The 22647-nt window shown below is 52.1% G+C and overlaps 4 protein-coding genes across 7 annotated transcripts; 1 reads left to right on the top strand and 3 right to left on the bottom strand.

Annotated features, from left to right (window-relative positions):
• Positions 1-55: 55 nt before the first annotated feature.
• On the bottom strand, positions 56-7418 carry EIF3I (eukaryotic translation initiation factor 3 subunit I). Its single transcript, XM_030326517.1, has 11 exons — positions 7362-7418; positions 7165-7257; positions 5924-6011; positions 5534-5599; positions 4265-4414; positions 4051-4178; positions 1523-1633; positions 1314-1403; positions 935-1008; positions 362-454; positions 56-230 (listed from the first exon to the last, which is right to left on the bottom strand). The coding sequence occupies exons 1-11, from the start codon at positions 7362-7364 to the stop codon at positions 149-151; spliced, it is 978 nt and encodes a 325-aa protein (XP_030182377.1). The 5' UTR covers positions 7365-7418; the 3' UTR covers positions 56-148.
• Positions 7419-7449: 31 nt separating this feature from the next.
• Positions 7450-14623, top strand: TMEM234 (transmembrane protein 234). Its single transcript, XM_030326520.1, has 5 exons — positions 7450-7498; positions 7795-7946; positions 8733-8799; positions 13520-13612; positions 13884-14623. The coding sequence occupies exons 1-5, from the start codon at positions 7483-7485 to the stop codon at positions 13976-13978; spliced, it is 423 nt and encodes a 140-aa protein (XP_030182380.1). The 5' UTR covers positions 7450-7482; the 3' UTR covers positions 13979-14623.
• Positions 14624-14629: 6 nt separating this feature from the next.
• DCDC2B (doublecortin domain containing 2B) lies at positions 14630-19699 on the bottom strand. Of its 3 annotated transcripts, none has more exons than XM_030326511.1 (9): positions 19026-19699; positions 18083-18134; positions 17551-17627; positions 17180-17311; positions 16746-16892; positions 16601-16640; positions 15810-15945; positions 15298-15401; positions 14630-15046 (listed from the first exon to the last, which is right to left on the bottom strand). In XM_030326511.1, exons 1-9 carry the CDS (start codon positions 19292-19294, stop codon positions 14831-14833), a joined length of 1173 nt encoding a protein of 390 aa, XP_030182371.1. In that variant the 5' UTR covers positions 19295-19699; the 3' UTR covers positions 14630-14830. The 3 variants fall into 3 exon arrangements, with proteins under 3 accessions (XP_030182371.1, XP_030182373.1, XP_030182376.1); XM_030326513.1 differs by having other exon boundaries at positions 15810-16041; positions 17508-17627; positions 19026-19187; XM_030326516.1 differs by lacking the exon at positions 17551-17627 and having other exon boundaries at positions 15810-16041; positions 19026-19187.
• A 70-nt stretch (positions 19700-19769) lies between these two features.
• On the bottom strand, positions 19770-22448 carry IQCC (IQ motif containing C). Of its 2 annotated transcripts, XM_030326509.1 has the most exons (5): positions 22370-22448; positions 21804-21947; positions 21309-21573; positions 20960-21078; positions 19770-20839 (listed from the first exon to the last, which is right to left on the bottom strand). In XM_030326509.1, the coding sequence occupies exons 1-5, from the start codon at positions 22409-22411 to the stop codon at positions 20015-20017; spliced, it is 1395 nt and encodes a 464-aa protein (XP_030182369.1). In that variant the 5' UTR covers positions 22412-22448; the 3' UTR covers positions 19770-20014. The 2 variants fall into 2 exon arrangements, with proteins under 2 accessions (XP_030182369.1, XP_030182368.1); XM_030326508.2 differs by having other exon boundaries at positions 21804-22431.
• Positions 22449-22647: the final 199 nt, after the last annotated feature.

Genomic DNA, 22647 nt, shown 5'->3' with positions numbered 1-22647 from the left:
ACTGAGAAGGGAAAATGATGTTAACAGTTCCCATAAAACTTCTCGCCAGCAGCCATTGATTTCCAAACTAATTTATTTCTCAGAGTCCAAAACTTTCTGTGAGTCCAGGCCCAGAAACTTCCCCGGTCTTGATGGAGATCCAAGCTTCTTAAGCCTCAAACTCAAACTCAAAGTACTGTGGGTCAAAATAGTGGATGCGGACATAACCATCTTCACCACCGCTGCTGTAGCTGGAGAGAGAAGAGCCAGGGACCAGTCAGGTGCCCCCTCTGGGGCAGGGAGACAGGCCTGTCGGGCAGGGCATGGTAAAGGGATAGAGGCCAGTCCCGGGCTAAGCTCAGCTCCCTGCACGGAGCCCTACCTCTTGCCATCGGGATGGAAGGCAACACTGTTGATGGGTCCGAAGTGACCCTTGACTCTTCCAAACTCTTCTTCAAAGGCCAAGTGGAAGAACCTGGAGGAGGGTGGTGGGAAGGGACAATTCACTCTCCATCTCCTTCCGAGACACGTTGGACGTACCACTCCCCAAATGCAAAGTAGAGAGTGGGGAATGTGAACAAAATAAGACGGGGGGGCGGGGGGCAGACTGGATAGCTAACTTCCTTACTGCGTGCTGTGCAGCAAGGGTTAACTCGGTAACTCATGCATTTGATCTGTACAACTGTATGAGGTAAGTGTATTATCGCTGTCCCCATTATACGATCGCTAATCGGGCACAGAGAAATACAAGGATGTGTCCAGGGCTTCACAGTGGGTCCAAGGTCATGCTGTAACTGCCGTATCACACACTGTCCCAGGAAGGCCACAAATCTAGCTGCACCTCCTGGCAGCCAAAGAAATAAGGGAAGTCTCGGGTATATGGTTTCTGTCCATCATGAAAGACACTCCATGGGGTTTTGACTTGGAAGAGCCCCCCCCCCCCCCCCGCCTTTACCTGGCCTCAAACTTGCCAATCCTGGTGGAGGTGGTGGTTACATCCATGGCTTCCTGACCACCACCCAGCACCACCTGAAGGGAAGAAGAAAAGCTAGACAGGCCCAAAGGGCAGGCAAGTCCATTTTCTGTTTCTTATCCCCAGCTCATAAGCTTTTAATATCTCCCACATCAGACTGGAAGGATGCTAAGGGCAGGGCCCAACAGATACTTTAGCCACCTCCTGCCCTATCCCCTGGCGCTGCCCAATCATTGAATCATTGCTCTGGGAATCTCCTCTCTAGCTGACATTATTTCCTCCAGAATTCAGATCTCCATTGACACCCAGATGCTGGAAGCAGTCCGAGGCTTCAGCAGAAGCCTGGGTGCGCTTCCCTTACATGGTCATAGTTGGGAGAGAGGGCAGCTGAGTTGACTGGACGTTCTGTCCGGAAAGTCTTCTGGTGTTCAAGAGTTGTGGAGTCAAAGAGCTGGAGAAGACAGGGGAAAGCAATCTGTAAAAGGAGTCTTCTTCGGGGAAGTCGGGCAAGTTGAAAGCTTTGCAGGATGGTGGGAGGAGCCCCCCGCCAGGCCCCTTGCCCAGGCTCACCTTGGCTGTGTTGTCCTTGGAGGCAGTGACAAACATGGTCATATCCCTGGATAACTGGATGTCATTGATCTGTCGGGAGTGCTCCTTAACATTCACCAGTACCTCTCCAGACTGGGGAAGGCAGAAGCGGAAGAGTGAGGTTCTGGGTGGCCTGACCTCCACAGGCCCCACTGCTCAGCAGGGCTTCTATACTGCCCCCTGTCCCGGGCCGGGGGAAGGGAGGTCTGGGTTGGGATGGCCTAAGTATTCCCTGAACTAACATTTACGCCCTCCAAAGCCCACATCCAAACGTGGCCCACGCATACATTTCATCAACACTGGTAGTCCATCTACGAAAATACATGCTTATGGTGACATACCTACGGACCTATTAATTAATCAGCACATTACAAGGGCAGAGCACTTTTCACTTACTCCTTTCAACAGTCACTGAATTGTGAACAGTCACAATTTGCCAAGCATTGTACTATATACTCAACACCTGTTTTCTTTCCTTTCTTTTCTTTTTTTTTGAGAGAGCACACAGGGGAGGGGCAGAGAAAGAATCCCAAGCAGGCTCTGTCAGGACAGAGCCTGACGCGGGGCTTGAACTCATGAATCAAGAGATCATGACCTGAATGGAAATGAACAGTTGGGTGTTCAACCGACTGAGCCACCCAGGCGCCCCTAAAGGACATTTTCAAAGGAAGAAAGTAAGGCTCAGAGCGCCTGAGCTCACCCCTCCCCAGCCAGGGGTGGAGTCACAGTCCACAAGCACTGCTGTGTGTCCAGCTTTTTTTAGATCTTCTCCAAGGGCCATTTCACCTCCTGATTTCCCTTCCCACTCAGCAACCGGCTAGCCTGTACAGTATAAAGAGCAGAATTTGAGAGTCTGCCCTCAAAAGCACCTTTCTGTGCCTCACCTTCTCTATCTAGAAAACAAGATTACTAAAAGCCCACCACCGAGGTTCACTATAGGGAGACTGGGACTGTGTCTTGTTTGACTTCGTTGTGACATGAACCTGGTCTACATTGTGCAGACACTGGTGAGATGATTAAAAGGTCTTTTGAGCACTGGGCCTCACACACACTAGACCCTCAGAGAATTTTCCTTTCCTCTCCTGAATTATTTTTGTTGTTGTTTTTAAGTAAGCTTTATGACCATTGCAGGGCTTGAACTCACGACCCCAAGATCAAGAATTGCATGCTCTATGGACTGAGTCAGCCAGGTGCCCCTTTCCTGAATTATTATTAGTTTTTAACCTTTTTAAAAAAATGTTTATTTTTGAGAGAGAGAGAGAAGACAAGTGGGGGTGGGGTGGGGGGGTGGGGACAGAGGATCTGAAGCGGGCTCTGTGCTGACAGCAGCGAGCCCGATCATGACCTGAAGTCGGGATGCTCAACCGACTGAGCCATGCAGGCGCCCCATTCCTGAATTATTTTTACCTATTCTGTGGGAAGGATGTATTTTTGTCTCCTCCATCAACGTGGACACATGGTAGGGACATATCTGGCTCCTGTATTTCGGGGAATAAGCACACCAGCTTTACAGTCAGGCCTATCCGAAGGCACAGATCAGTTCCACTCTTTGCTGGCATCAAGCATGATTCACGCCTTTGACTTTGGTTTCCATTCCCTTTCTGCAGGTAGGTCTGGGGGCTAGTGGACTACAGCCAATGTTTGCTGAGTGACTAACCTTTATGGTAGTGCCCTCCAGCATTGCCCAGGCACCCAAACAAGAAATCAAGACAGCCTGGGCTTGGCCCTGTCCTCATCCCCCATCTCATCAGTCACCCCTACATCTCTTGACTCTCAGGTGCTCCACACCTCCAGAGCTATTGTCTCATTCAGGTCCATTCTCTGAACTATGCCTGCAAAAGCCTCTAAAGAGAAAATCTGATCAGCAATAACCATTTGAAGATTCCCCGCTACCAAAAGGAAAATCACAGTTCCTTTACCTCCTGACATTCGAAAAATCTAGTCGCTATCCACTTTCTCCAACCGTGTCCCAATGACACCAGACTCTCTTCTGACCAGTCCCCCTACTCCCTTAACTCTGTGCTTTTGTGTGCACTGTTCCTTTCACCTGTGGAACTGCCTTCTCTTCTTGCTTGAAGCTCTATTTATTCTTCACGGCTTAATGTACGTGCCACCTTCTCTGTGACGGAGGGCACTTTCTGTGCTTGGCTCAAGACCTCTGTGGTGGCACAACTCACAACCTGACTCATGTGCTAGCTGTTTGCCAGTCCGTCTCCCTGGGGACAGGGCCCATGTCTGATTCATGTCTTTGTCCTAAGAGCCCAGCATGGCACTCAGTAGTGGCAGGAAAATGCTTACTTGTGATCATTATTAACCTATCCAGAGTACTCTGTAACAAGTTTTTCAAATGCCTGATGTGCTTTGATCCTTGCAACGTTTTACAGATAAACAGGCTCAGTGAAGTAACTTGCCTAAATTCACAGCTAAAAAGTGGTGTTCTTCACTGCTGTGCTATCCTGCCTTTTGAAGGGAATCATTCTGGTGGACTTGGGCCCCACCCACCTCCTCACCTTGGCACTATACTGGTTGAGCTCTCCGCCCTCGTGGCCTGCGATGATGCACTCCCCCAGGGGTCCCCAAACGGCACTGGTGATCTTGGAGTCGTTGCAAGGGATCTTCATGTAGGGCTCGTTGTTGTCTGTGTGCAGAAGAGGTCAGGCCCTGGGCTCTGGAGCTACGCCCTGTACCCCATCCCCGGTCCTCACCCCCTGAGCTCTGCCTCACCGATCTGGCTTGGATCCCGCAGGTCAAAGAAGCTCACAAAGCACTGATAGCCCATCTGCTTGTCCGTGGAGAACATGATGATGTTGCCCCCAAAGTCAAAGCCACATGTCCGGACAGCTGAATTGGTCTTGAGTAGGGCCAGCTGCTTCCCTGGAGACAGGCAGAAATCTGGGTTACCCCTTGTCCAACGCCATTGAGAGGAGGACACTCTCTACATCTACCTATCTTCCTGTTCACTGCTTCTCCTGGTCTAGTGACCCCAACCCACCGCCACCTTGGTGGCTGCGCTTTGGCTCAAGATTTTTAACTTCCTCTCTGTCTCTCCTCAGACATCCTGCCGCTGTGGCACTGCTCTCATAGCGGAGTGCAAATATATCTGTCTTCTCAGAATTTCTCTGCGTGTCTCCAGTACCCAGCATAGAGCTGGCACAGAACTGGGTGCCGAATAAATATTTATTCAATGGAGCAAGTTTATAGGCTCCCGTGTCTTCGGTCTGTTCTTCCAATGCTCCCCACCGCCACCGGAGTTTGTTAAAACCGAACATGCTCTGCCCCGCTGAGGGACAGCACGCCAAGTCTGACGGAACAAAGCCAAGCTCCTGAGTTTGTCATTCATGGCCTATTCTGACCCTTGCCGGCCTCATCTTCTCTCCTATTTTGTCTCCTAAGAAGCAGAAACTCCCCACAGATCAGATGACTTGGACAGGACACTTGCCATGCTTTCGTTCCAGTCTTGCCAAAGTGATGACCTCTTTCTCATCCTTTAAACCCCAGCTCACATGACATTTTTCTTGGGAAACCTTCCCGGGTTGCTTCCATCCCCAATCCAGACATCAGCTGCCCCCCTCTGGCCTTCCACAGTGCTCTGTGCTTTCTCCAACATGGCTTGTGTCTCACCGCAGTGCCTCCTTTTATTTTATTTTTTTTAAGTTTATTTATTTCCAGAGAGAGTGTGGGAGGGGCGGGGGGGGGTTGGGGAACAGAGGATCCAAAGCGGGCTCTATGCTGACAGCAGAAAGCCTGACGCGGGGCTCGTACTCACAAACCGTGAGATCATGACCTGAGCCGAAGTCAGCCCCTCAACCGACTGAGCCACCCAGGTGCCCCGTGTAGCACCTCTTTTCTTGTCTGTTATCCTTTTCTTGTCTGCTTCCTGTTCCTCAGAACAGGAGCCATGTCTGGATTTCTACTTCCCCAAAACGTATTCACCTAAACAGGTATACTGTAGGTTCTTGCTGTTTGAGGAAAAAGTAAACGATCCAGGCTTACCTGTTTCACAGTCCCAGAGACGACAGCTGTTGTCAGCTGAGCCGGTGAGGACATGTTTGGTGTCCCCTGAAGAGGGTGTTAAGAAATAGAACCCAGTTCACCTGAGCCCCTGTCCTCCTGGAACACCTGGAACCTCCTGGAACTGAATCACCTCCCCACTCAGCCCCCGCCAGCCTTCCTTCCTCTCTTACCTCGGAGCATTCTACCCTCCTCATCTAGAACTGCAACTTGTCCTGACTGTTCCCCCAACCAGGGTACGGACTGGGGATTAGGAGGTAGATATCGTTCCCTAGACCCACAATATCATCCCAAACTCTCAACTCCAAGTTGGCGGCCTCTCTGTTGCTGGCAGACCCTGGGAGCACAGACTCAGAGCAAAGACAAGGATACAGTCGGCATCCACACACCACACAGCTCCAGTATGGCCCATGTAAGTGCCCAGCCTCTCACCGTTCACAGAGTACCACACATTGACGATCTGGAGGAGTTAATGACAGCGACACGTGGTAAACATCCCAAGCAGAGCAATGGCCTTCTATTTAGAGGTTCCCCAGGAACCCTCCACAGCCTCTACTGAGGCCACGTTTTACCCTCTCCTGCTCATTTCTTGGGAAACAGCAGGTTGCTGGTAAAATGAACAACTCCTAGATTCTCCCCCTTCCTGCAGGTAAGTGGCAGGGGCACCAGGAGGCTTGCAAAAACATCTCCAAGCCATTGTCCCAGTCCTCCCCCAAACTCTCAAATACAGTGCTTCTCTCCTCTGAGCTTCTTTTCCTATCTGTAAAATGGCCACAACAATAATGCCTTCTTCAAAGGGTAGCTGTGAAGCTTCAATAAAATGGTGTCTAAGGGATTTAAAATATAAATGACTAACAATTCTTCACTCATACACACCGGGTACTTACTGTGCTAAGCTCCTTACTTGAATCTCATTTAACCCTGAAGGCAACCCCACGAGGGAGGTACTATTTGTACCCATAATGTATAAAAAAAGGAAATGAAGTTTAGACAGATTAAATGACAGGCTCAAAGTCACGCTGCTATTGGACGTGGGAGTCACGATTCAAATCAGGTCTGTAGGCTTCCCAACTCCCACTTTGAGCCACTAGTGTTAACGTCTTCCATAGGGAGGTGCCTCAAAGGGCAGTGCTGTGAGAGGCTGTTTGCACTCAGTGAAAGGCGGGATGGGGCCCAGAAGGACCGACTGAAATGAGCCCAGGGACACCCCCATAAATCCTCTGTTGTCCCTCACAGTCCAAGGATCAGCTGTCCTTTTCTAGAGATGGTGTGTTCCCCTACCTGGAAGAATAGTTTTGTTCTTTCTCAGATTGGTCCCTTCCCAGTCCCCTGAAGGGGCTGACTCTCATCTCCGTCCCCCTTCCACAATGGTCTGTGGCTTTTTTCCTCCTGGCTACTCCTTCCTTCTACCAACAACTGCGTTTTCCCGGTAAAATGCTCCCGGTAAAATGACCATCCCGGGATGGTCTCTCCCTACTTCTCAGAATGGGGCGCTCTTTGGTTCTCCTCTCGGGCAAAACTGGCTTGTCCACCCACCGCCCAGTGAGAGTGAACTCGCCCCCTCTCGGCCCCTGCTGCAAGGTCCCGCCGGCCCGCCCTCTGCCGACGCTCACAGGGTCCTTGGCCACCGTGAAGAGGAGGTCTCCCTCGCGGTTGTACTTAATCTGCGTAATGGACCGCTCATGGCCCTGCAGCAGGATCGGCTTCTGTGAAGACAAGACGGGAGTGTCACCGCCAAATATCGGCCCCTGCTCCAGCTCCAGACCCCCAAAGACCCCCCATGCTAACACCCCAGCTCAGGGGAACTCACCATCCCTGCGTTGACGAAAGGAAAGCAGCAACGTGAGTGGGACCGGAAAGGGCTTAGCGCCACTTCCGGATTGTGGGTCTCCGCCCCTTCGCTCCCGGAAGTGGTCGGGAGCGGCGTTGCCATGGCGGCATCTCTAGGTGGGTAGGCGGCCCCGCCCCTCTAGGGGCTTCCCGAGCCTTGCCCCGAGTTCATTTCCTGCTCCACCTTCACCACTTAACCTCGACCCCTGTCCCAGCCCCAGCCCCAAACTTTGGGCTCCTGGATCCATCTCCTCGGCCTCCAGGGCCCTGCCCTATTCGCCAGTCTCACCCGGGGCGTTGGAGAGCGAAGGAGAGATGTGGCAGCGGCTGGCTGAGGAGGGGAGGCCAGAGAAGGACTGGGCCCCGCGGGCGGCAGTTTGGTGGGGGTGAGGGTCACTCGCGTCTCCATCCAGGGCAGGTGCTGGCTCTGGTGCTGGTGGCTGCCCTGTGGGGTGGCACACAGCCGCTGCTGAAGCGGGCCTCCTCCCGCCTGCAGCAAGTTCATGAGCGGACCTGGGCCCGGCAGTTGCTGCAGGAGATGAAGACCCTCTTCTTGAACACTGAGGTACGTCTGTGAATGGCCCCTTTCTCGCGCATAGCTGCTAAAAATGTGGTCTCTGGAGTCAAACAAATCTGAGTCAGAGTCTGCTCCCCACCAGCTTACTCGCTGGAAGCTCTTAGATGAGACGCCTGTCCTGCTTGAGCCTCAGTTTCATCATCTGTAAAATGGGAAAGAATGGTAACCATCTTATAGGGTAGTTGTGAGGATTCAGTGAGGTGAGGCACATAAAGCACTTAACTAGTACACAATTGGTGTTCAATCTATGGCTGCTGTTACTAATGTTTTATTATGGTGATCCCTCCAACAGACCTTTCCAAGGGAGGACTTGGGGCTTAAATTGACCCTGGGGTGGGAAGATCTAGAGAACTACCCCTGACCTCAGTGCTGCCCGTCTAGGCTAGTGGGAAAGACAAGACACAGACACAACCACCTCTCTGGGCTAAGGGCTATGAAAGAGGTACAGATTAGGTGCCTCCTGAGTTCACAGGAGGGAGGTTGGAGCTAGGAGCCTGGGGGAATGCTTTCTGGAGGGAGTGACATTGGCACTCAGGGACTTGCAGGAGGGGGAAGATGGGAGTAGCAGGGCTGTGGGAGGGGCATTCAAGGCAAAGGCATGGAGTTCAGTCAGTAACTTCCTGTCTGCCCTGAAGGGTCCTTTTCAGAAGGCTAAACACTCTCTGGGCCCTTATAGCTACCCCTCCTTCTGAGGAAAGGCGTAGCTAGAAGCTCAAAGAAGGCAATGCTGCTCAGTCCAGCATCACACTGACTGCAGATTTCTTCTGTTTCCAGTACTTGATGCCCTTTTTCCTCAACCAGTGTGGCTCCCTTCTCTACTACCTCACCTTGGCATCAACAGGTGGGTTTCTGACTTAGAACTGCCATGCTCAGTGGTGGAAGCCACCCAGAAGAGTCACTTGGGGAGGGTGCCTGAAACACCTTTTTTCCATGAGTGAGGGAGAGCCCACTATCTCCAGTTCCCTCTCTGCACCCTCTTCCCTGAGCAGTTGGGGCACAGTGGGCTGATGATGAGTATGCTGCCAGGCATTTGGGTTGATCTGAAGCCCGGCAGTCTTGCGCAGCAGCAGAGGAAGAGGGAAGGTTCATTTTGCTGTGCTGATGGCTGGCGCTGACACTCTTGTTTCCACTGTGTGCTACCTGTCTGACCCTGTGTAAGTCTCTTAATTGAGCGTTGGTTTCATAGGATGGTCTTCTTGCCATTGAGAGAATTAAATTCAGTGTATGAGAAGCATCTAGCAGAGTACCTGGTGCACACTGTAGGAGCTCAATAAATATAAATTTCCTTTCCCCCACGGATTGATGACTGTCCTCTACTGCATCAGATACTGTGCTGGTTTTACACATTTTATAGCCATACCTCAGAGATACTGCAGGTTTGGTTCCAGACTACCGCAATAAAACATGTATTGCGGAACAAGGCAAATGAATTTTTTCGTTTCCCAGTGCATATAAAAGTTATGTTTAGGGGCATCTGCTGGCTCAGTATGTGGAACATGCAACTATTGATCTCAGGGTTGTGAGTTTGAGTGTAGAGTTTACTCAAGGATAAGATTTAAGTGGGAATGCAAGCTGGTGCAGCCACTCTGGAAAACAGTATGGAGGTTCCTCAAAAAACTAAAAATAGAACTACTCTATGACCCAGCAATTGCACTACTAGGTATTTATCCACGGGATACAGGTGTGCTGTTTCAAAGGGACACATGCACCCCCATGTTTATAGCAGCACTATCGACAATAGCCAAAGTATGGAAAGAGCCCAAATGTCCATCGATGGATGAATGGATAAAGAAGACGTGGTATATATATACGATGGAGTATTACTCGGCAATCAAAAAGAATGAAATCTTGCCATTGGCGACTATGTGGATGGAACTGGAGAGTATTATGCTAAGTGAAATTAGTCAGAGAAAGACAAAAATCATATGACTTCACTCATATGAGGACTTTAGGAGACAAAACAGATGAACATAAGGGAAGGGAAACAAAAATAATATAAAAACAGGGAGGGGGAGAAAACAGAAGAGACTCATAAATATGGAGAACATAACAGAAGGTTACTGGAGGGGCTGTGGGAGGGGGGATGGGCTAAATGGTAAGGGGCACTAAGGGGTCTACTCCTGAAATCATTGTTGCACTATATGCTAATTAATTTGGGTGTAAATTTTAACAGATAAAAAATAAAGTTAAAAAAGAATAAGATTTAAAATAAACATTAAAAAACAAAAAGTTATGTTTATACTATTCTGTAGCCTATTACGTGTGCAATAGCATCATGTCTACTACAACAACGCACATATTTTAATTAAAAAATACTTGGGGCGCCTGGGTGGCTCAGTCGGTTGAGAGACTGACTTTGGCTCAGATCGTGGGTTTGAGCCCCGTGTCAGGCTCTGTGCTGCTTGGAGCCTGAAGCCTGCTTCAGATTCTGTGTCTCTCCCTCTCTCTCTCCCCCCTCCCCCACTTGTGTGCATGTGCTCTCTCTCTCTTACAAATAAGTAAAAAAAAAAAATTTTTCTTTTTAATCTTAAAAAAATACTTTATTGCTGGGGCACCTGGGTGGCTCAGTTGGTTAAGTTCAGTTGGTCTGACTTTGGCTCAGGTCATGGTCTCACAGTTCGTGAGTTTCAGCCCTACACAGGACTTCATGCTGACAGCTGTGAGCCTGCTTGGGATTCTCTCTCTTTCCCTCTCTCTCTGCCCCTCCCTCCCACTCTCTCTCAAAATAAATAAATTTAAATAAATAAATAAACATTAAAAATACTTTATTGCTTGAAATGGTAACCATCATCTGAGCTTTCAGCAAGTCATAATCCCTGATCACAGATCAGCATGACATGTATAATAATAAGGAACAGTTTGAAATACTGCAAGAATTACCAAAATGTGACACAGACATACAAAGTGAGTAAATGCCGTTGGAAAAATGACAACGATAGACTTGCTCGATGCAGGGTTTCCACAAACCTTCAATTTGTTAAAAACACAGTATCTGCAAAGTGCCATCAAGAGAAGTGCAATGAAATGACGCCGGATTTCTATTGGATTGTGATCATGATGCTATGAAGCAGACATGATATCCGTGTAGGAGGTGAAGTTACAAAACTTGGGGCAATTTATTTCCCTTCTCTGAAGTCAAGCATGTTAGTGCAGAAGGATTTGAAGCTATGTATTACTCCAAGTTTATGTTCTTGAACTTAACTATGAGAAGTCCCCCTGCTGTGGTTTCGTCTCCCGTGGAATCTCACCCAGGCCCCAGAGAGCTCTGGAGAACCCCTCAGAGGCCACAGAAGGGTGAGGAGACAGGCTGACCTCAAGACCTACCACTTCAGCTTCAACTAGAGGCTACATTTATCCCTTTTACATGTGGGGCTTCTCATAAGACATCATTTTTTTTTTTTAAATTTATTTTCAGAGAGACAGAGACAGCATGAGTAGGGGAGGGGCAATGAGAGAGGAAGAAAGAGAGAGAATCCCAAGCAGGCTCTGCACTGCCAGCACAGAGCCTGATGTGGGGCTTGAACCCACGAACTGTGACATCATGACCTGAGCCGAAATCAAAAGTCAGATGCTTAACTGACTGAACCACCCAGGTGCCCTGAGACGTCATTTTTTAAAAAGGTTTATTTATTTATTTTGAGAGAGAGAGAGAGCGAGTGGGGAGGGGCAGAGAGAGAGGGAGAGAGAGAATCCCAAGCAGGCTCCGCACTGCCAGCACAGAGCCCGATGCAAGGCTCAATCTCACGAACTGTGAGACCATGACCTGAGCCGAAATCAAGAGTCAGATGTCTAAACTGACTGAGCCACCCAGGCGCCCCATAAAACATCATTTAACAGGAAGTTTGAGCACCTGGGTGGCTTAGTCAGTAGAGCATGTGACTCTTGATCTCGGGATCGTGAGTTCAAGCTCCCTGTTGGGTGTGGAGATTACTTAAATAAAACTTAAACCCCAAAAGTTTGAAAAGCAAATAAAAGCAAGTTTGAAAGCCTCTGGCACTCCCTGCTGCCCAAGAAAGCCAGCTGACTGCAGTTAGCCCCTTACCAAGTTTTGAGCAGATGGCAACGTTAGGGTCCTGTTATCTCCTCTCCTGCTCTACATCCATCTTTTAGCATCTGTCTATTCTAGTAATCAACAACAGTGGTCACTTTATCAAAGATGTATAGCTTCAGCCAGGAGCTAGACACATTATCCCGTCTTATCGTCTTATCTTACCGCAGCGCTGTGGTACGGAGGCGGAGGCGTTGTCACCTTGCTATCACTGTTGTACTTGTAGATTGCAGAGGTCAAGGGCCTAACCAAGGCGGCACAGGGAGACCTAGGTCAGCCTCACTCCAGTGCCCTTGCTCTTCCACAGCCCCATGCTGCTTCCCCTCCCCATCTACTGTTGCACACCAGTCGATAGCAGTCCTCGCATTCCATGGAAGGTGTGTGAGCCCCAGGAAGTAGCTCTGAGTAGGTAGTTGGGTCAGTTTCTTGGGTGGGGAATGCCATCCATGGTGGGGACTCTCGGGATGAGAAACAGGACAGTTCCTCCTCTTCCTGAAGCAGGTGAGGCCGGGAATGCTGGGAAGGAATGAGCTGACTCAGGAGCCAACATGAGCAGTTGGCCTGGCAGTTATTAGTCTTGTCATCATAAGTAGCTCAGTTTCTGATTTAAACTTTTTTTTTGTATGCTTGTGTAATAAGCACACTTAACATGAGGTCTATTTTCTTAAAATGTTTTTTTTTTTTTTTTTTAAGTAAGCATTACGCTCAACGCGGGGCTTGAACTCACGACCCTGAGATCTAGAGTCACACGCTGTACCGACTGAGCCAGCCAGGCGCCCCCATCTTCTTAAATAGCCTAAAATATAACTTTTTAAGAAGATGGGGGCACTTGGGTGGCACAGTCGGTTAGGCCTCTGACTCGATCTCAGCGCAGGTCATGATCTCACAGTTTGTGATTTCAAGCCCCTGCATCTAGCTCTGCACTGGCAGTGTGGAGCCTACTTGGGATCCTCTCTGCCCCTCCCCTGCTCTCTCTCTCTCTCAAAAAATAAATGAACTAAACTAAATAGATAAATAAATAACATTCTCAGTCGGCCTCAATTTATGTGTCCCCTCTGAGCTTTTGTTTCCTTTATGCAAAATGACAACGCTCTTCTTGCAGTGTTGTAAGATATGTCTGTAAGATACAAAGCACCCAGCACACAATTTGCACTTACTAAGTGATGACTGTGTTTTTGCACTCGTCCTCCTGCATCCTTTGGGCTTTGTGGCCTGTCCAGATACCCTTGGGATCTCAGAAGCTCTCTGAGTACAAAGACCTTATCCTTATCGGCCAACCAGGTGGTCGCCGACCACTATATAGTTCAGGTCTTCATGCTGGAATTGAGGGAGCACCAAATTTAGAGTCAGGAAACCTGGCTCGAATCTTGAGCTTTGCTCTGATTTCATCTGGAAAGAGATACTTTTTTCTTTCTTTCTTTTTTTTTTAAACAGTCTGTCTTGATAAACTGTTTTGTGCCTAGAAAGGCATTTTTTGGCATCTCAGAGATTTTTTTTCATTCTGATCACTCAGATCTGACCCTAGCTGTACCCATCAGCAACTCTCTGGCCATCATCTTCACACTGATTGTTGGGAAGGTCCTTGGAGAAGATATTGGTGGAAAAGGTAAGTTAGACTGCTTGCAAGTGCAGGAAGCCGCTACTTGGGCCTTGCCACCCCTGGTTAGTCCTTTCCAGAGCCATCTCCCAAGGGCAGGGGAGGAGAGGATCTTTCCCCATCCCACCCCTTTCTTCTGCAGCTCTTCCTTAGAGCCATCAGAGTTTCCTTCCCCTGGGCGTTCTGGGGACAGACCCCATCTGAGCTGGGCGCTCAGCCCTGCACCAGCTCCTCCTAGCGTGGCTGGGCTCAGCCCCTCGATTTCTGCCCATTCTCCCAGGAGCATTCACAGGCATGGTGCTCACCATGGCAGGAATTACACTCTGCGTCACAAGCTCCGTGAGCAAGACCCAGGGGCAACTGTCTGCCCGTTAAGTGGGCCGATGCCACCCTGCAGCGCTTCTGTCTCCAGGAAGCCCCTGAGCTGTGAGGTGCAGCCTCATGTGAGGTGCAGCAGATGGACCTAGCACTTCCCCGCCTGAGCCTCAGCGTCCTCCTCTCTTAGGGGGCTAAGAGCTACCTCGTGGTGAACTGCACAAGAGAACTGGAGCAAAATGGTTTTGTAACTTCCGAGATCTGTTCGACTGCTAGGATTTAGCACAAGAGACTTCACGCTCCTCCAGCGACCCTTCTGCCCCAGCAGTCCTCTTCGTGCTTTCATGTCAGGCCCCCAGCCCAGCCCCTGTCACTATGGCCTGATCCGGACTGTCACAGCAGCAGGGTCCACGGACTGCATGGAGACAGCCAGCTGTAATCTGAGCCAGAAATGCAAACAGAAGGCCTCCAGGGCTGTCAGGGGCCCCCGCTGCCTGAGGGGCATCTGAGGGGATGAATGGCAGGTGTAGAGGAGATGAGCGGTCTGGTAGCATCGCCTGTCCCACCCATGAGATGGGTGGAAATCCTCACCAGCCTGCCCCTCTCAGACAGCCAGCCTCCTGTGGGCCCCTGCACCACCTCACTCCAGCCATGTGGTACGGTACCTGGCGAGCAGTAGCCTCAAATAAATCTGCACTAAAGAGACGGAGGATAGTAAGTATTCTTTTATTGTGACAGGCCTGCTCTCAAGTTTGTAGTCTCTCTTGGCTACAAAGGTTGGTTGGCTCCTCTTCTCTCTGGCCAGATAATCCCTTAAGGACATGGCCTCCATGGCTAGGGCTGCTCTATTCAAAGGAAAGTAAGACTAGGATGTGGGTTTAGGAGCAGAAGAGTGGGGCAGGGCTGAGAGGGCTACAGGGTATCCTGTGAGCCCAGGCGGGGCGCTGGGTCCCCTGGAACAGGCTGCTGGAGGCAAGGACAAATGGTGGCTGCAGAGTGGACGCCCCAGTTCCCGGCTGGAGCTGCTGGTGCCCAAGATGGCAGAGACAGGGCTGAGGCTGAGATCCCTGCCCCAGTCCCAGGCTGCTTTTCCAGGCACAGGGCCTCGTCCACCATCTGCGCTGCCCTCTAGAGGAGGCGGAAGGCCGTACATAATGGAGCATTAGCATCCCTTGTCTCCAGCCCTCAGCCGAAGTTTCTGACCCCAGGAAAGGAAGAGACTAGAAATCTGGATCTGCTTTTCATTTAACAAGGTAGGAGGTTGGGCTTGGAGAGTTCAATCTGCTTACGGCGCCAAGGGGGAACTGCCCCTGGGACCCAGGGCTGCGATTCCAGCTCAGAACTCCTGAACCAACATACTGCTTCCAGCCCCGGCACACCTGATCCAAGGGTTCCTCTGCACAGGTGTCTTCATCATCTGGCACTTCCTGGGCCCCCGCTGTCTCCTTCCTTGGGTGGGGAGCCTCATATACTCCTTTGACTCCTGATGAGGGACGCAGTGCGGGCTGATGCCCAGGCTGAGGAGCCATCATTCCCTTGACCTTCTCTCCCAGCCCCTCCCCCTGCCCTCCCCTGAGCCTTGCTCCACGTTCCCTACTACCTCAGAGGATGGCAGCATAGCTCCCAGGCAGGCCTTTGGCCTCCATCCCTTTCAAACCCCCCGCTGAAGTTTCAGTGCTTTGAGTTTCCCTGTGCCTCTTTCTGTATTGCCAGGTCCCTGCGAAGAGGCCAGGGACCGCATGTGCACATGGGGGAGCAGGAAAGATTTGTGCTGAGGTCAGGGCCGGCCCTGTACCCAGGCATTCTGCCCCCATAGACCTCTCCCATGACAGCAGGGACCATCCTGGATCCCTGTCAGAGGGTGGGTGAGAGGGTCCCAGGGTCCCCTCACCTGATGGAAATGAGAGAGTGGGGAGCCTGCTTCTTGGCTGAATGGCCTGCTGGCGTCTGGCATGAAAAGCAGATGGCTCAATTTGGCTTGGCTCCTTTGTAGAGGGCTGGGTTGCCTGTGCCCCGTGGCCATGGGCCTGTAGAGGGAAGACTGGGCTTGGGCTGTGGATGCTGGCTCTTCTTGCCTTCTCTCCTGCCAGGCCACGCTTGAATGCCCTTGGTGTCTGCGGGAGCTTGGGAGAGATGCCGTCCATCTTCATAGCCTGCATGCTCCCTCCTGGCTCCCTCTTCCCATCAGGCTGCCTTATCCAGGGACAGAACAGCTGGTGCCTGGCACTCAAGAAGCCCAGTGAAGCCAGGCTGTGCCCCGAACCCCCCAGTACTCACTGGCTCATCTTTTGGGAGGGCTCAGGTCTGGGATCAGCTGGGGAGCGGATAAGCTCCTTTGGATCTTGCTATGTCAGATATGCCAGTTTTTTCTCCCAGCATCCAACCTGGCAGAAAGGCTTTAGGACCAGCAACTCAGTCTAAAGATCTTCGAGGAGCCTGGTTGAGCTGTCTCTTAGACCAGGTTCTGGTCTGGCCCCTGCCACTCAATAATTGTGCCATCCTGCACAAATTAGTTCACTCCTTTGAACTTCAGTGTCTCCACTAGAAAATGGGAACGATAGCCTCTGTTTCACAAGGTGACTGAGAGGACGCAGGGACATGTGGTGAGAGCCTGAGCTGGAGGAGAAGTCAGCCAGTCACCCCTCATCTTTCCTGCCTCCCGTGGCCTCCCCCATCACCTACCTGCTGCTTGTGAGGCCTAGACTTTGGGTCTGGAGGGTGCCTGCAACAAAAAAAAAGAAAAAGTTTATAGTAGGCAGAGAAAGGCATGGAATCAGGGTGGCTTCTGCTGCTCTACCCTGCTACCCACCGCCTCACACATACATACCAGCAGCCCCTGGGCAGTGAGGGGCTAGGCACCAGCAGCTCCAGATAGGGGAGGGCCTTGAACTCATCCTTTCCCACAGCCACATAGTAATGGCCATTCACCAGAGCCTCTCTTGCTGACAGTGGGAGCCCTTCCAGGGTGCAGAGTCTGGGAGAGAGAGGTAGGTGGGTAAGGGCCGGTAGACAAGATCCCTGTTCATGTTTAGCAGACTGTGACGGGTTGGGTACAACTATTCCAAGGCACCCTTTGGCCACTTGCCCTCTGGACATCTGGGCCAGTCTCCTAGGCTCTGCCGGGCTCCAAGGGCTCAGCATAGAAGGAAGTGCCATTTGGGGAAACATGTTTTCTTTTGCCTTGTTGTCCTTAAGGACAGCCGAAAACTGTAGGGAGATGCCCTCCAGGGACTTTTGGGTCTCCTCAGTCCCCATACTCACTTGCACACAGCTCCGGTCTGTAGTTTGGCCTTCTCAGTCAGGAGCTTCAACACTGTTTTCCAGTCCTCGCTGGCCGCCTGGGACAGCTTCAGGCTAAATGGGGGACTTAACAGGTCCCCATTCCTGAACACACTGGGACAAAGAGCAGCCTGGTAAGGAGAAGAGTCCCTAGCACTCCCCACGTATGAGAGGAAGAAGGGTAGCACAGGGCCAGAAAATGGTCTAAGAACATTGGTCCATTTTCACCCATCAGGCATGTTGGGACTTTTTATATCCCCATCAGAGACCAGGGGCTTCTGGAACAATCCCACCCACATCTTGGTCTTACTGAAACAAAATCTGTGCTCCTGCTCCCCGACACCAGCACTCACTGGATATAGCAGGGGGAACCTGCTGGTGGTCGTGGTCCACAGGTCCCATCACATGGGCAGTGAGTCTCAGGAGGATCCTGAAACCCAAGTCAGGCCCTCAGATCAGAAGACAGTTGAGGCCTTTGGTTAGGGGTGGGTTCGTCTGAGGTGGGTAGGGTGGTTGAAGGAGGGGACAAGGAGGGATGGGACTGGTCACACCTTTCACCAAAGGGAGCTTCTCCCTCCCTGAAGTCACATTCCAACCATCCCCTTGCCCTCGTGTGTTTTACAGCTTCCTTTTTCCTTTGGGGACCACAACCTGGAGGTAAAGGGAGAGGCTGGGAAAGGAGCAAGGGATAGCATCTTGAAATCCTGCACCCCAGGAAGGGTAGCAGCTGGCTCCAGAGAGGGTGTGGAGAGTGCCCTGCCTCCCAGCAGCAGATCCTGCTACTTCCAGGGCCCCTGATTTCCCAGACCGAACTGGGAACAATCCCAAGAGCAGGGAGAAGACAGAGGGCTAGAAGCCAGCACCCACCCACCCACCCCCACTCACTGGTAGTCTGCTGCTCTTTCCACCTGGAGCCTTCCGTCCAGGGGGTAAATAGCTGAAAAGACAGATGGGTCACAGGTCATCTCGGGAGCCTGGGTCCTCAACACCCTGCTAGCTGCCAGAGTGAGGGTCTGGGGCTCAGCTTAGCAGGTATCCATTCCCACTGGGCCAGTCTCAAGACACCTCAGTCCAGAAACATCCTGACCTTTGAGCCTGCCTTAGGGCCCTGCATCAGGCTGACCACCCAGACCGGGGTCTCAGACACAAACCATTAAGATTAAAGGTCAAGAGAAACTAGTTCATTAAGCATCTTACTGTAGCTCAGAAGTTTTCTCATTCATGAGGTTTTATCTCATTTTCTAGAAGACTGAAAGCTAAGTACTCATCTAAAGTAACACAGAAGTAACAGGTGACAGGGCCCAGGTTCTAAGTCTGAATGACTTCCCACCCCTTGCTCCTTATGCTACCATCAACAGCTCAGTAGCACCTGGAAGCTCAGATGCTCAAATTCTTTTCCCATCTTGGAAGGCATGGTCCTACCCTGCAAAGGGGGTGGCTCCAGCCCAGTGGGGAGCATAGGAGACCTAATCACAGCAAGGAGGAAGTGCTAGATGGATTTAAGTGTTTGGTGGTGATGGTGGTAGAATCCAATCAAGAGCCTTTGGAAAAAGGGGCTCAACCTGCTGGAGAATGTTCTAGTCCTGACGGTGGTGGGCATGAACATCAGACTTCACCCAGAGCCATGACTCCACTATTTGTTGGGTACTCTTAGGCAAGTTTCCTTGATTGTCTTCTAAAGAACAGGGATAAGACCACCTCCTGCGTAGGGCTGCCATATTCCAGAGGAGAACACGTAAAGTGCCTGCACGTACGTAGTACTGAACACGTGCTACTGCGCTTGCAATTACCTCCCTCCCAAGGCCCTAAGCAGCCCCAGCCCACTCACTGCAGCTTGCGGAATCTTTCAAAGCCAGCAGCCACATACTGCCCTCCGTTCTGCAGGTCCGCCAGGTCCGTGACAGGGTGGCCATGACAAGGCGTATAGAGGGCCCGCACAGCCACTGGGGCCTGCACAGCCGATGTCACCTCACAGAGGAAGGTCTCCAGGGTGGGAAAGCGGCGTTGACTCACCACCAGCTGGCAGCCTGGGGAGAAGGGGTCCCCATTCCGGTATACCACTACCCTCTTGGCTGCTGGATTGCCACCACTGGCCATAGTGTGTCCTCGGCAAGAGACGCGGAGCTGTTGCCAGGCAACTAGGCAGGCTGGGAACAGTGCCAATCAGAGGCGGAGTCCTGCACCCTCGCCCAGGAAGGTGGGGAGAGACTCCGCAGGAGCATCTGTCTGTGTTCAGGGTCTCATCCAGCCACACAGAGTAGGGTGGATCTGATCACTACACTGGAAGGGAAGACCCTGGGGCTCAGTGAGGGAGGCAGTGGTGGAGATTGCACTGAAACACAGATGTTCCAATACTGGATAGAGGGAGGAATTCTCTGAAGCTCTCTGCCACCCTGCAGCCCAAGGGCTGAGCTCAAAGGTGGATCAGCTTTGGGGACTGTTCCTAAGGATGGCCAGTCTGCCCCTGGACTGTGGTTCCCAGCCCTGGGGAAGATGCCCCATGCCAGCAGGAAAGGAACACGTGGGCCCCAGTGTCTGTCCTAAACAGAGGCAGAAGACAAACACAGCCAGGTGCAGAAGCCAAGAAAAACCTTTATTCTCCACCAGGCTCCCCACTTTACTTATCCCAGGTAACTCCCTGCCCCCAAATTTGGAGTAAGCCACAGGCGGAAGATGAAAGCGTATCCTCCCACCCCTCCCTATACCGGTGCCAGCTCTCTGCTCCAGCTTCTCTTGGCCCCATGAGCCACCAATGGCCAAGGGCAGGAGGTAGAGCTAGTACCAGGGAGCAAGGATGAGGCCCTGGCTCCCCAGGGTCTAGCCTGGTGGTCCTGTTTTCCATGGCTTGTCCTTCCAGTGGTCCTCTCCTGTGTGGGCAGACTCTGTCAAAGACAGTTTCTTAGGTGGCCTCGATCGCCATGGTACAGCCCTCTGGTTTGTCGATTGTTCATGGCTAGGTTCACTGGAGGTTCTATCTCTGCAGCTTTTCTCACTAGGGATCTGGCCCTTGGGTGGCTTAGTCTCCCAGAGATCCTGGCCACCATGCTCTGCCAAGGTCTCATCCCAGATGCCATGGTCCTCTGAGAGGTCCAACTCTCGTGGCCTAGCTCTTTGGCAATCAGGCTCTTTGCGTTCTGGCTTTCTGGGAGACTTATCCTCAATATCCGGGTCCTCACCAAGTGTGGGCACCTGCATCCTGGCTTTTTCAGAACAGTAGCCCCTAGGTTCGAGGCCTTTGGGGATCTGGTCCTCCGGGACTCTCATCAACTGCAGGCAGGCCCCTCCACGGTATGGCTCTCTAGTGAGCCTGTTCTCTAAGGCCTGGTTATTGGATAGTGTGGGCAGCTGTGCTCTAGCCCTCCTGTTACATGGATCCCTGTACTTGACCCCAGCAGTGGTTTTGTCTGTAGTGGCCAGGCTTTCCAGGGACTTGTGGGGTTGTGATTTCAGCCTCCAGGAGGAGTTATCTACATGGTCTGGGTCTTTAATGGTCCCCTCTCTGTAGAACTTGTCTTTCAGTGGTGGGCTTGTTTGTGACCCAGCCCTCACACAGGTCTGAGCCCTGTGGTCTGGGCACATGCTGGGCTTGTCTCTCATCTGGCTCGCCTCCGGGGATGTCAGTGTCTGTTTGAGAATTAGGTACTGTTGGGGAAGAGAAAAGACACTGTACCAGGCAGGACTGTCTGAGCATAGCAGGAGGCTTTTCCCTAACCTCCTCCCTTGGCCCTAAACGTGCAGCAAAGGCTTCAAATTAGTGGCTACCTCCTTACGGCTATTGATGGCCTGTTGTAGCCACAGCAGTTCCATGGCCAAGTGGCTGTGGTGGTACTGGAGTTCCTGAAGCTTGGTCTGGCTGTGGGGCAGTTCTGGACCTACAGCTTCTGTGAAGGAGGGAGGGAAAAAGGGAGAAGGCTTTTAGGGGTATACACTGGGCACTGGCCTATCATTTGGCCCTGACACTCTCCTCCTGCCCACCCCGAAGTTGCCCTTAACCAGGCATCGGGAAGAAGAGAGATGCAGCTTATCTAGCACAAGCCTTTGGCGTTTCAGATGGGAAAGCTAAGGCTCAGAGAGTGTCAGGGGTTTGTCCTCAGTCTAGGCAGAGAGGTACCTGGGTTTTCCATCCCTGACATAGCTCTGGTCTCCTCTTGGCTGGGATTCCTGGCTTGCCTGCTGTGCTCATCCTGAGGCGGGGGACTGTCACCTCTGCAGGGAAGACTTCCCGAGTTTGCTGAGCTCTGTCCTGATTGCTTCAGCATCATCTCTCCAAAGACAGCTTCTCTCTCAGGTTCTTTACATGAGAAGCGGCCCCGCCATTGCTGTTCTGGATTTGGTGCCCTCTCTTGGGGTTTACAGGTCCGATGGGATTTTGCTTTCTGAGAAAACAGAAGTAGGAGAACCTGACAGCTAAACCTTCCAAATTTCTGGGTGCCAAGATTTAGCGTATAAGGCAGTAAGGACTAAGGACTGGGATATGAGGAGTGGAGTCTGCTGGTCCTTCCACTGAGAAAAACTTGTCAATAGGAAGGGTGGTTTCTACCGTTTCCTCGAATCCCCTGCCCAGGTCCCTCCTTTCCCTCCCTTCTTCCACTGGGGTTTGTACTACCTCTGGGAGAAACTGGGGCCTGGGAATCCAACCCTCTGTCCACTGAAGCGTGCCCAGGTCACCCTCGATTTCGCGTACAACAGCCTCATACTCATCTCGCAGTCTCTGGATGTGGCGTCGGACCAAGAAGCCCCGGACGCAGGCCTGGTGTGAAGAATAAGGGGGAAAGAAAACGCTTATCACTGCAAAAGTGGGGGGGGGGTTCCTGGAGGATTCTCCTGGAGAGCTCATCCCAGTGACTCTAAGAGGGGACCTGGCCGCGGGAAAAGGATAGGTGACGCTGTAAGAACAGTCTCCGGGGGTTCAAGGGAGGATGCTGGACTGGATCCCCCTCTTCGATTTGAGGCCCTTCCCGCCACTTCCTGGATCCCGCAGGAACGTGTGGTGGGAGTGGAAGGCCGGTGGGGGCCCGTGGGTCCCAGCATTCGTCAGGGCGGTGGGGGTGGGTCGGTAACTCCGGAGGCGGGCACGAGGGTAGGTGGCCGAACGTGGTAGCTTCATCTCGTTCGAAGACCCCAGTCCGAGACCCCGTGGTGGGAATCATGCACTCCCAGCCCGCTCCGCACCTGCAGCACCGACACCCCGCGAAGCAACCGCTCCCGCTCCATCCGGGCGCCAACGGACCGGCCGCCTGCCGCGCGCCTGCGCCGTGCGTCACTAGTCCGCGCCGCGCACAGGCCCCGCCCCCGCCGTCTCCACGGCAACCTTGCTCCTCCCGCGGTGGCCGCCAGCTCCTGGCACCTGCCTCCAACTCCAGCTTCCAGAACTACGCTGGGAATTCCAGCTCCTGAGCGGTTCCGCCTAAACCAGTGTGTCGCGCAGCGGTGTCTCTGCGGAGGCCCGG

This window comes from Lynx canadensis, chromosome C1, assembly GCF_007474595.2.
Source record: "Lynx canadensis isolate LIC74 chromosome C1, mLynCan4.pri.v2, whole genome shotgun sequence".
Lineage (NCBI taxonomy): Eukaryota > Metazoa > Chordata > Mammalia > Carnivora > Felidae > Lynx > Lynx canadensis.
Note: the sequence above shows the minus strand (reverse complement) of the source record. Positions and strands in the feature narration are given on the sequence as shown.

What these genes read in the sequence shown, in the direction of transcription:
- DCDC2B (XM_030326511.1), bottom strand. Translation starts at nt 19,294, where the DNA reads ATGGCCAGTGGTGGCAATCCAGCAGCCAAGAGGGTAGTGGTATACCGG. An exon ending in GAAAGATTCCGCAAGCTGCA is followed by an intron (nt 18,135 to 19,025) that starts GTGAGTGGGCTG and finishes CTGTCTTTTCAG; the next exon opens with CTATTTACCCCCTGGACGGA. An exon ending in TCACTGCCCAGGGGCTGCTG is followed by an intron (nt 16,641 to 16,745) that starts GTATGTATGTGT and finishes TTTTTGTTGCAG; the next exon opens with GCACCCTCCAGACCCAAAGT.
- EIF3I (XM_030326517.1), bottom strand. An exon ending in TCACGGTGGCCAAGGACCCT is followed by an intron (nt 6,012 to 7,164) that starts GTGAGCGTCGGC and finishes TAACTCCTCCAG; the next exon opens with ATCGTCAATGTGTGGTACTC. An exon ending in GCGGGATCCAAGCCAGATCG is followed by an intron (nt 4,179 to 4,264) that starts GTGAGGCAGAGC and finishes TTCTGCACACAG; the next exon opens with ACAACAACGAGCCCTACATG.
- IQCC (XM_030326508.2), bottom strand. Translation starts at nt 22,034, where the DNA reads ATGAGCTCTCCAGGAGAATCCTCCAGGAACCCCCCCCCCACTTTTGCA. An exon ending in GGCCCCAGTTTCTCCCAGAG is followed by an intron (nt 21,574 to 21,803) that starts GTAGTACAAACC and finishes CTGTTTTCTCAG; the next exon opens with AAAGCAAAATCCCATCGGAC. An exon ending in GTCAGGGATGGAAAACCCAG is followed by an intron (nt 21,079 to 21,308) that starts GTACCTCTCTGC and finishes CCTCCTTCACAG; the next exon opens with AAGCTGTAGGTCCAGAACTG.
- TMEM234 (XM_030326520.1), top strand. An exon ending in CCTCACCTTGGCATCAACAG is followed by an intron (nt 8,800 to 13,519) that starts GTGGGTTTCTGA and finishes CTGATCACTCAG; the next exon opens with ATCTGACCCTAGCTGTACCC. An exon ending in AGAAGATATTGGTGGAAAAG is followed by an intron (nt 13,613 to 13,883) that starts GTAAGTTAGACT and finishes CCATTCTCCCAG; the next exon opens with GAGCATTCACAGGCATGGTG.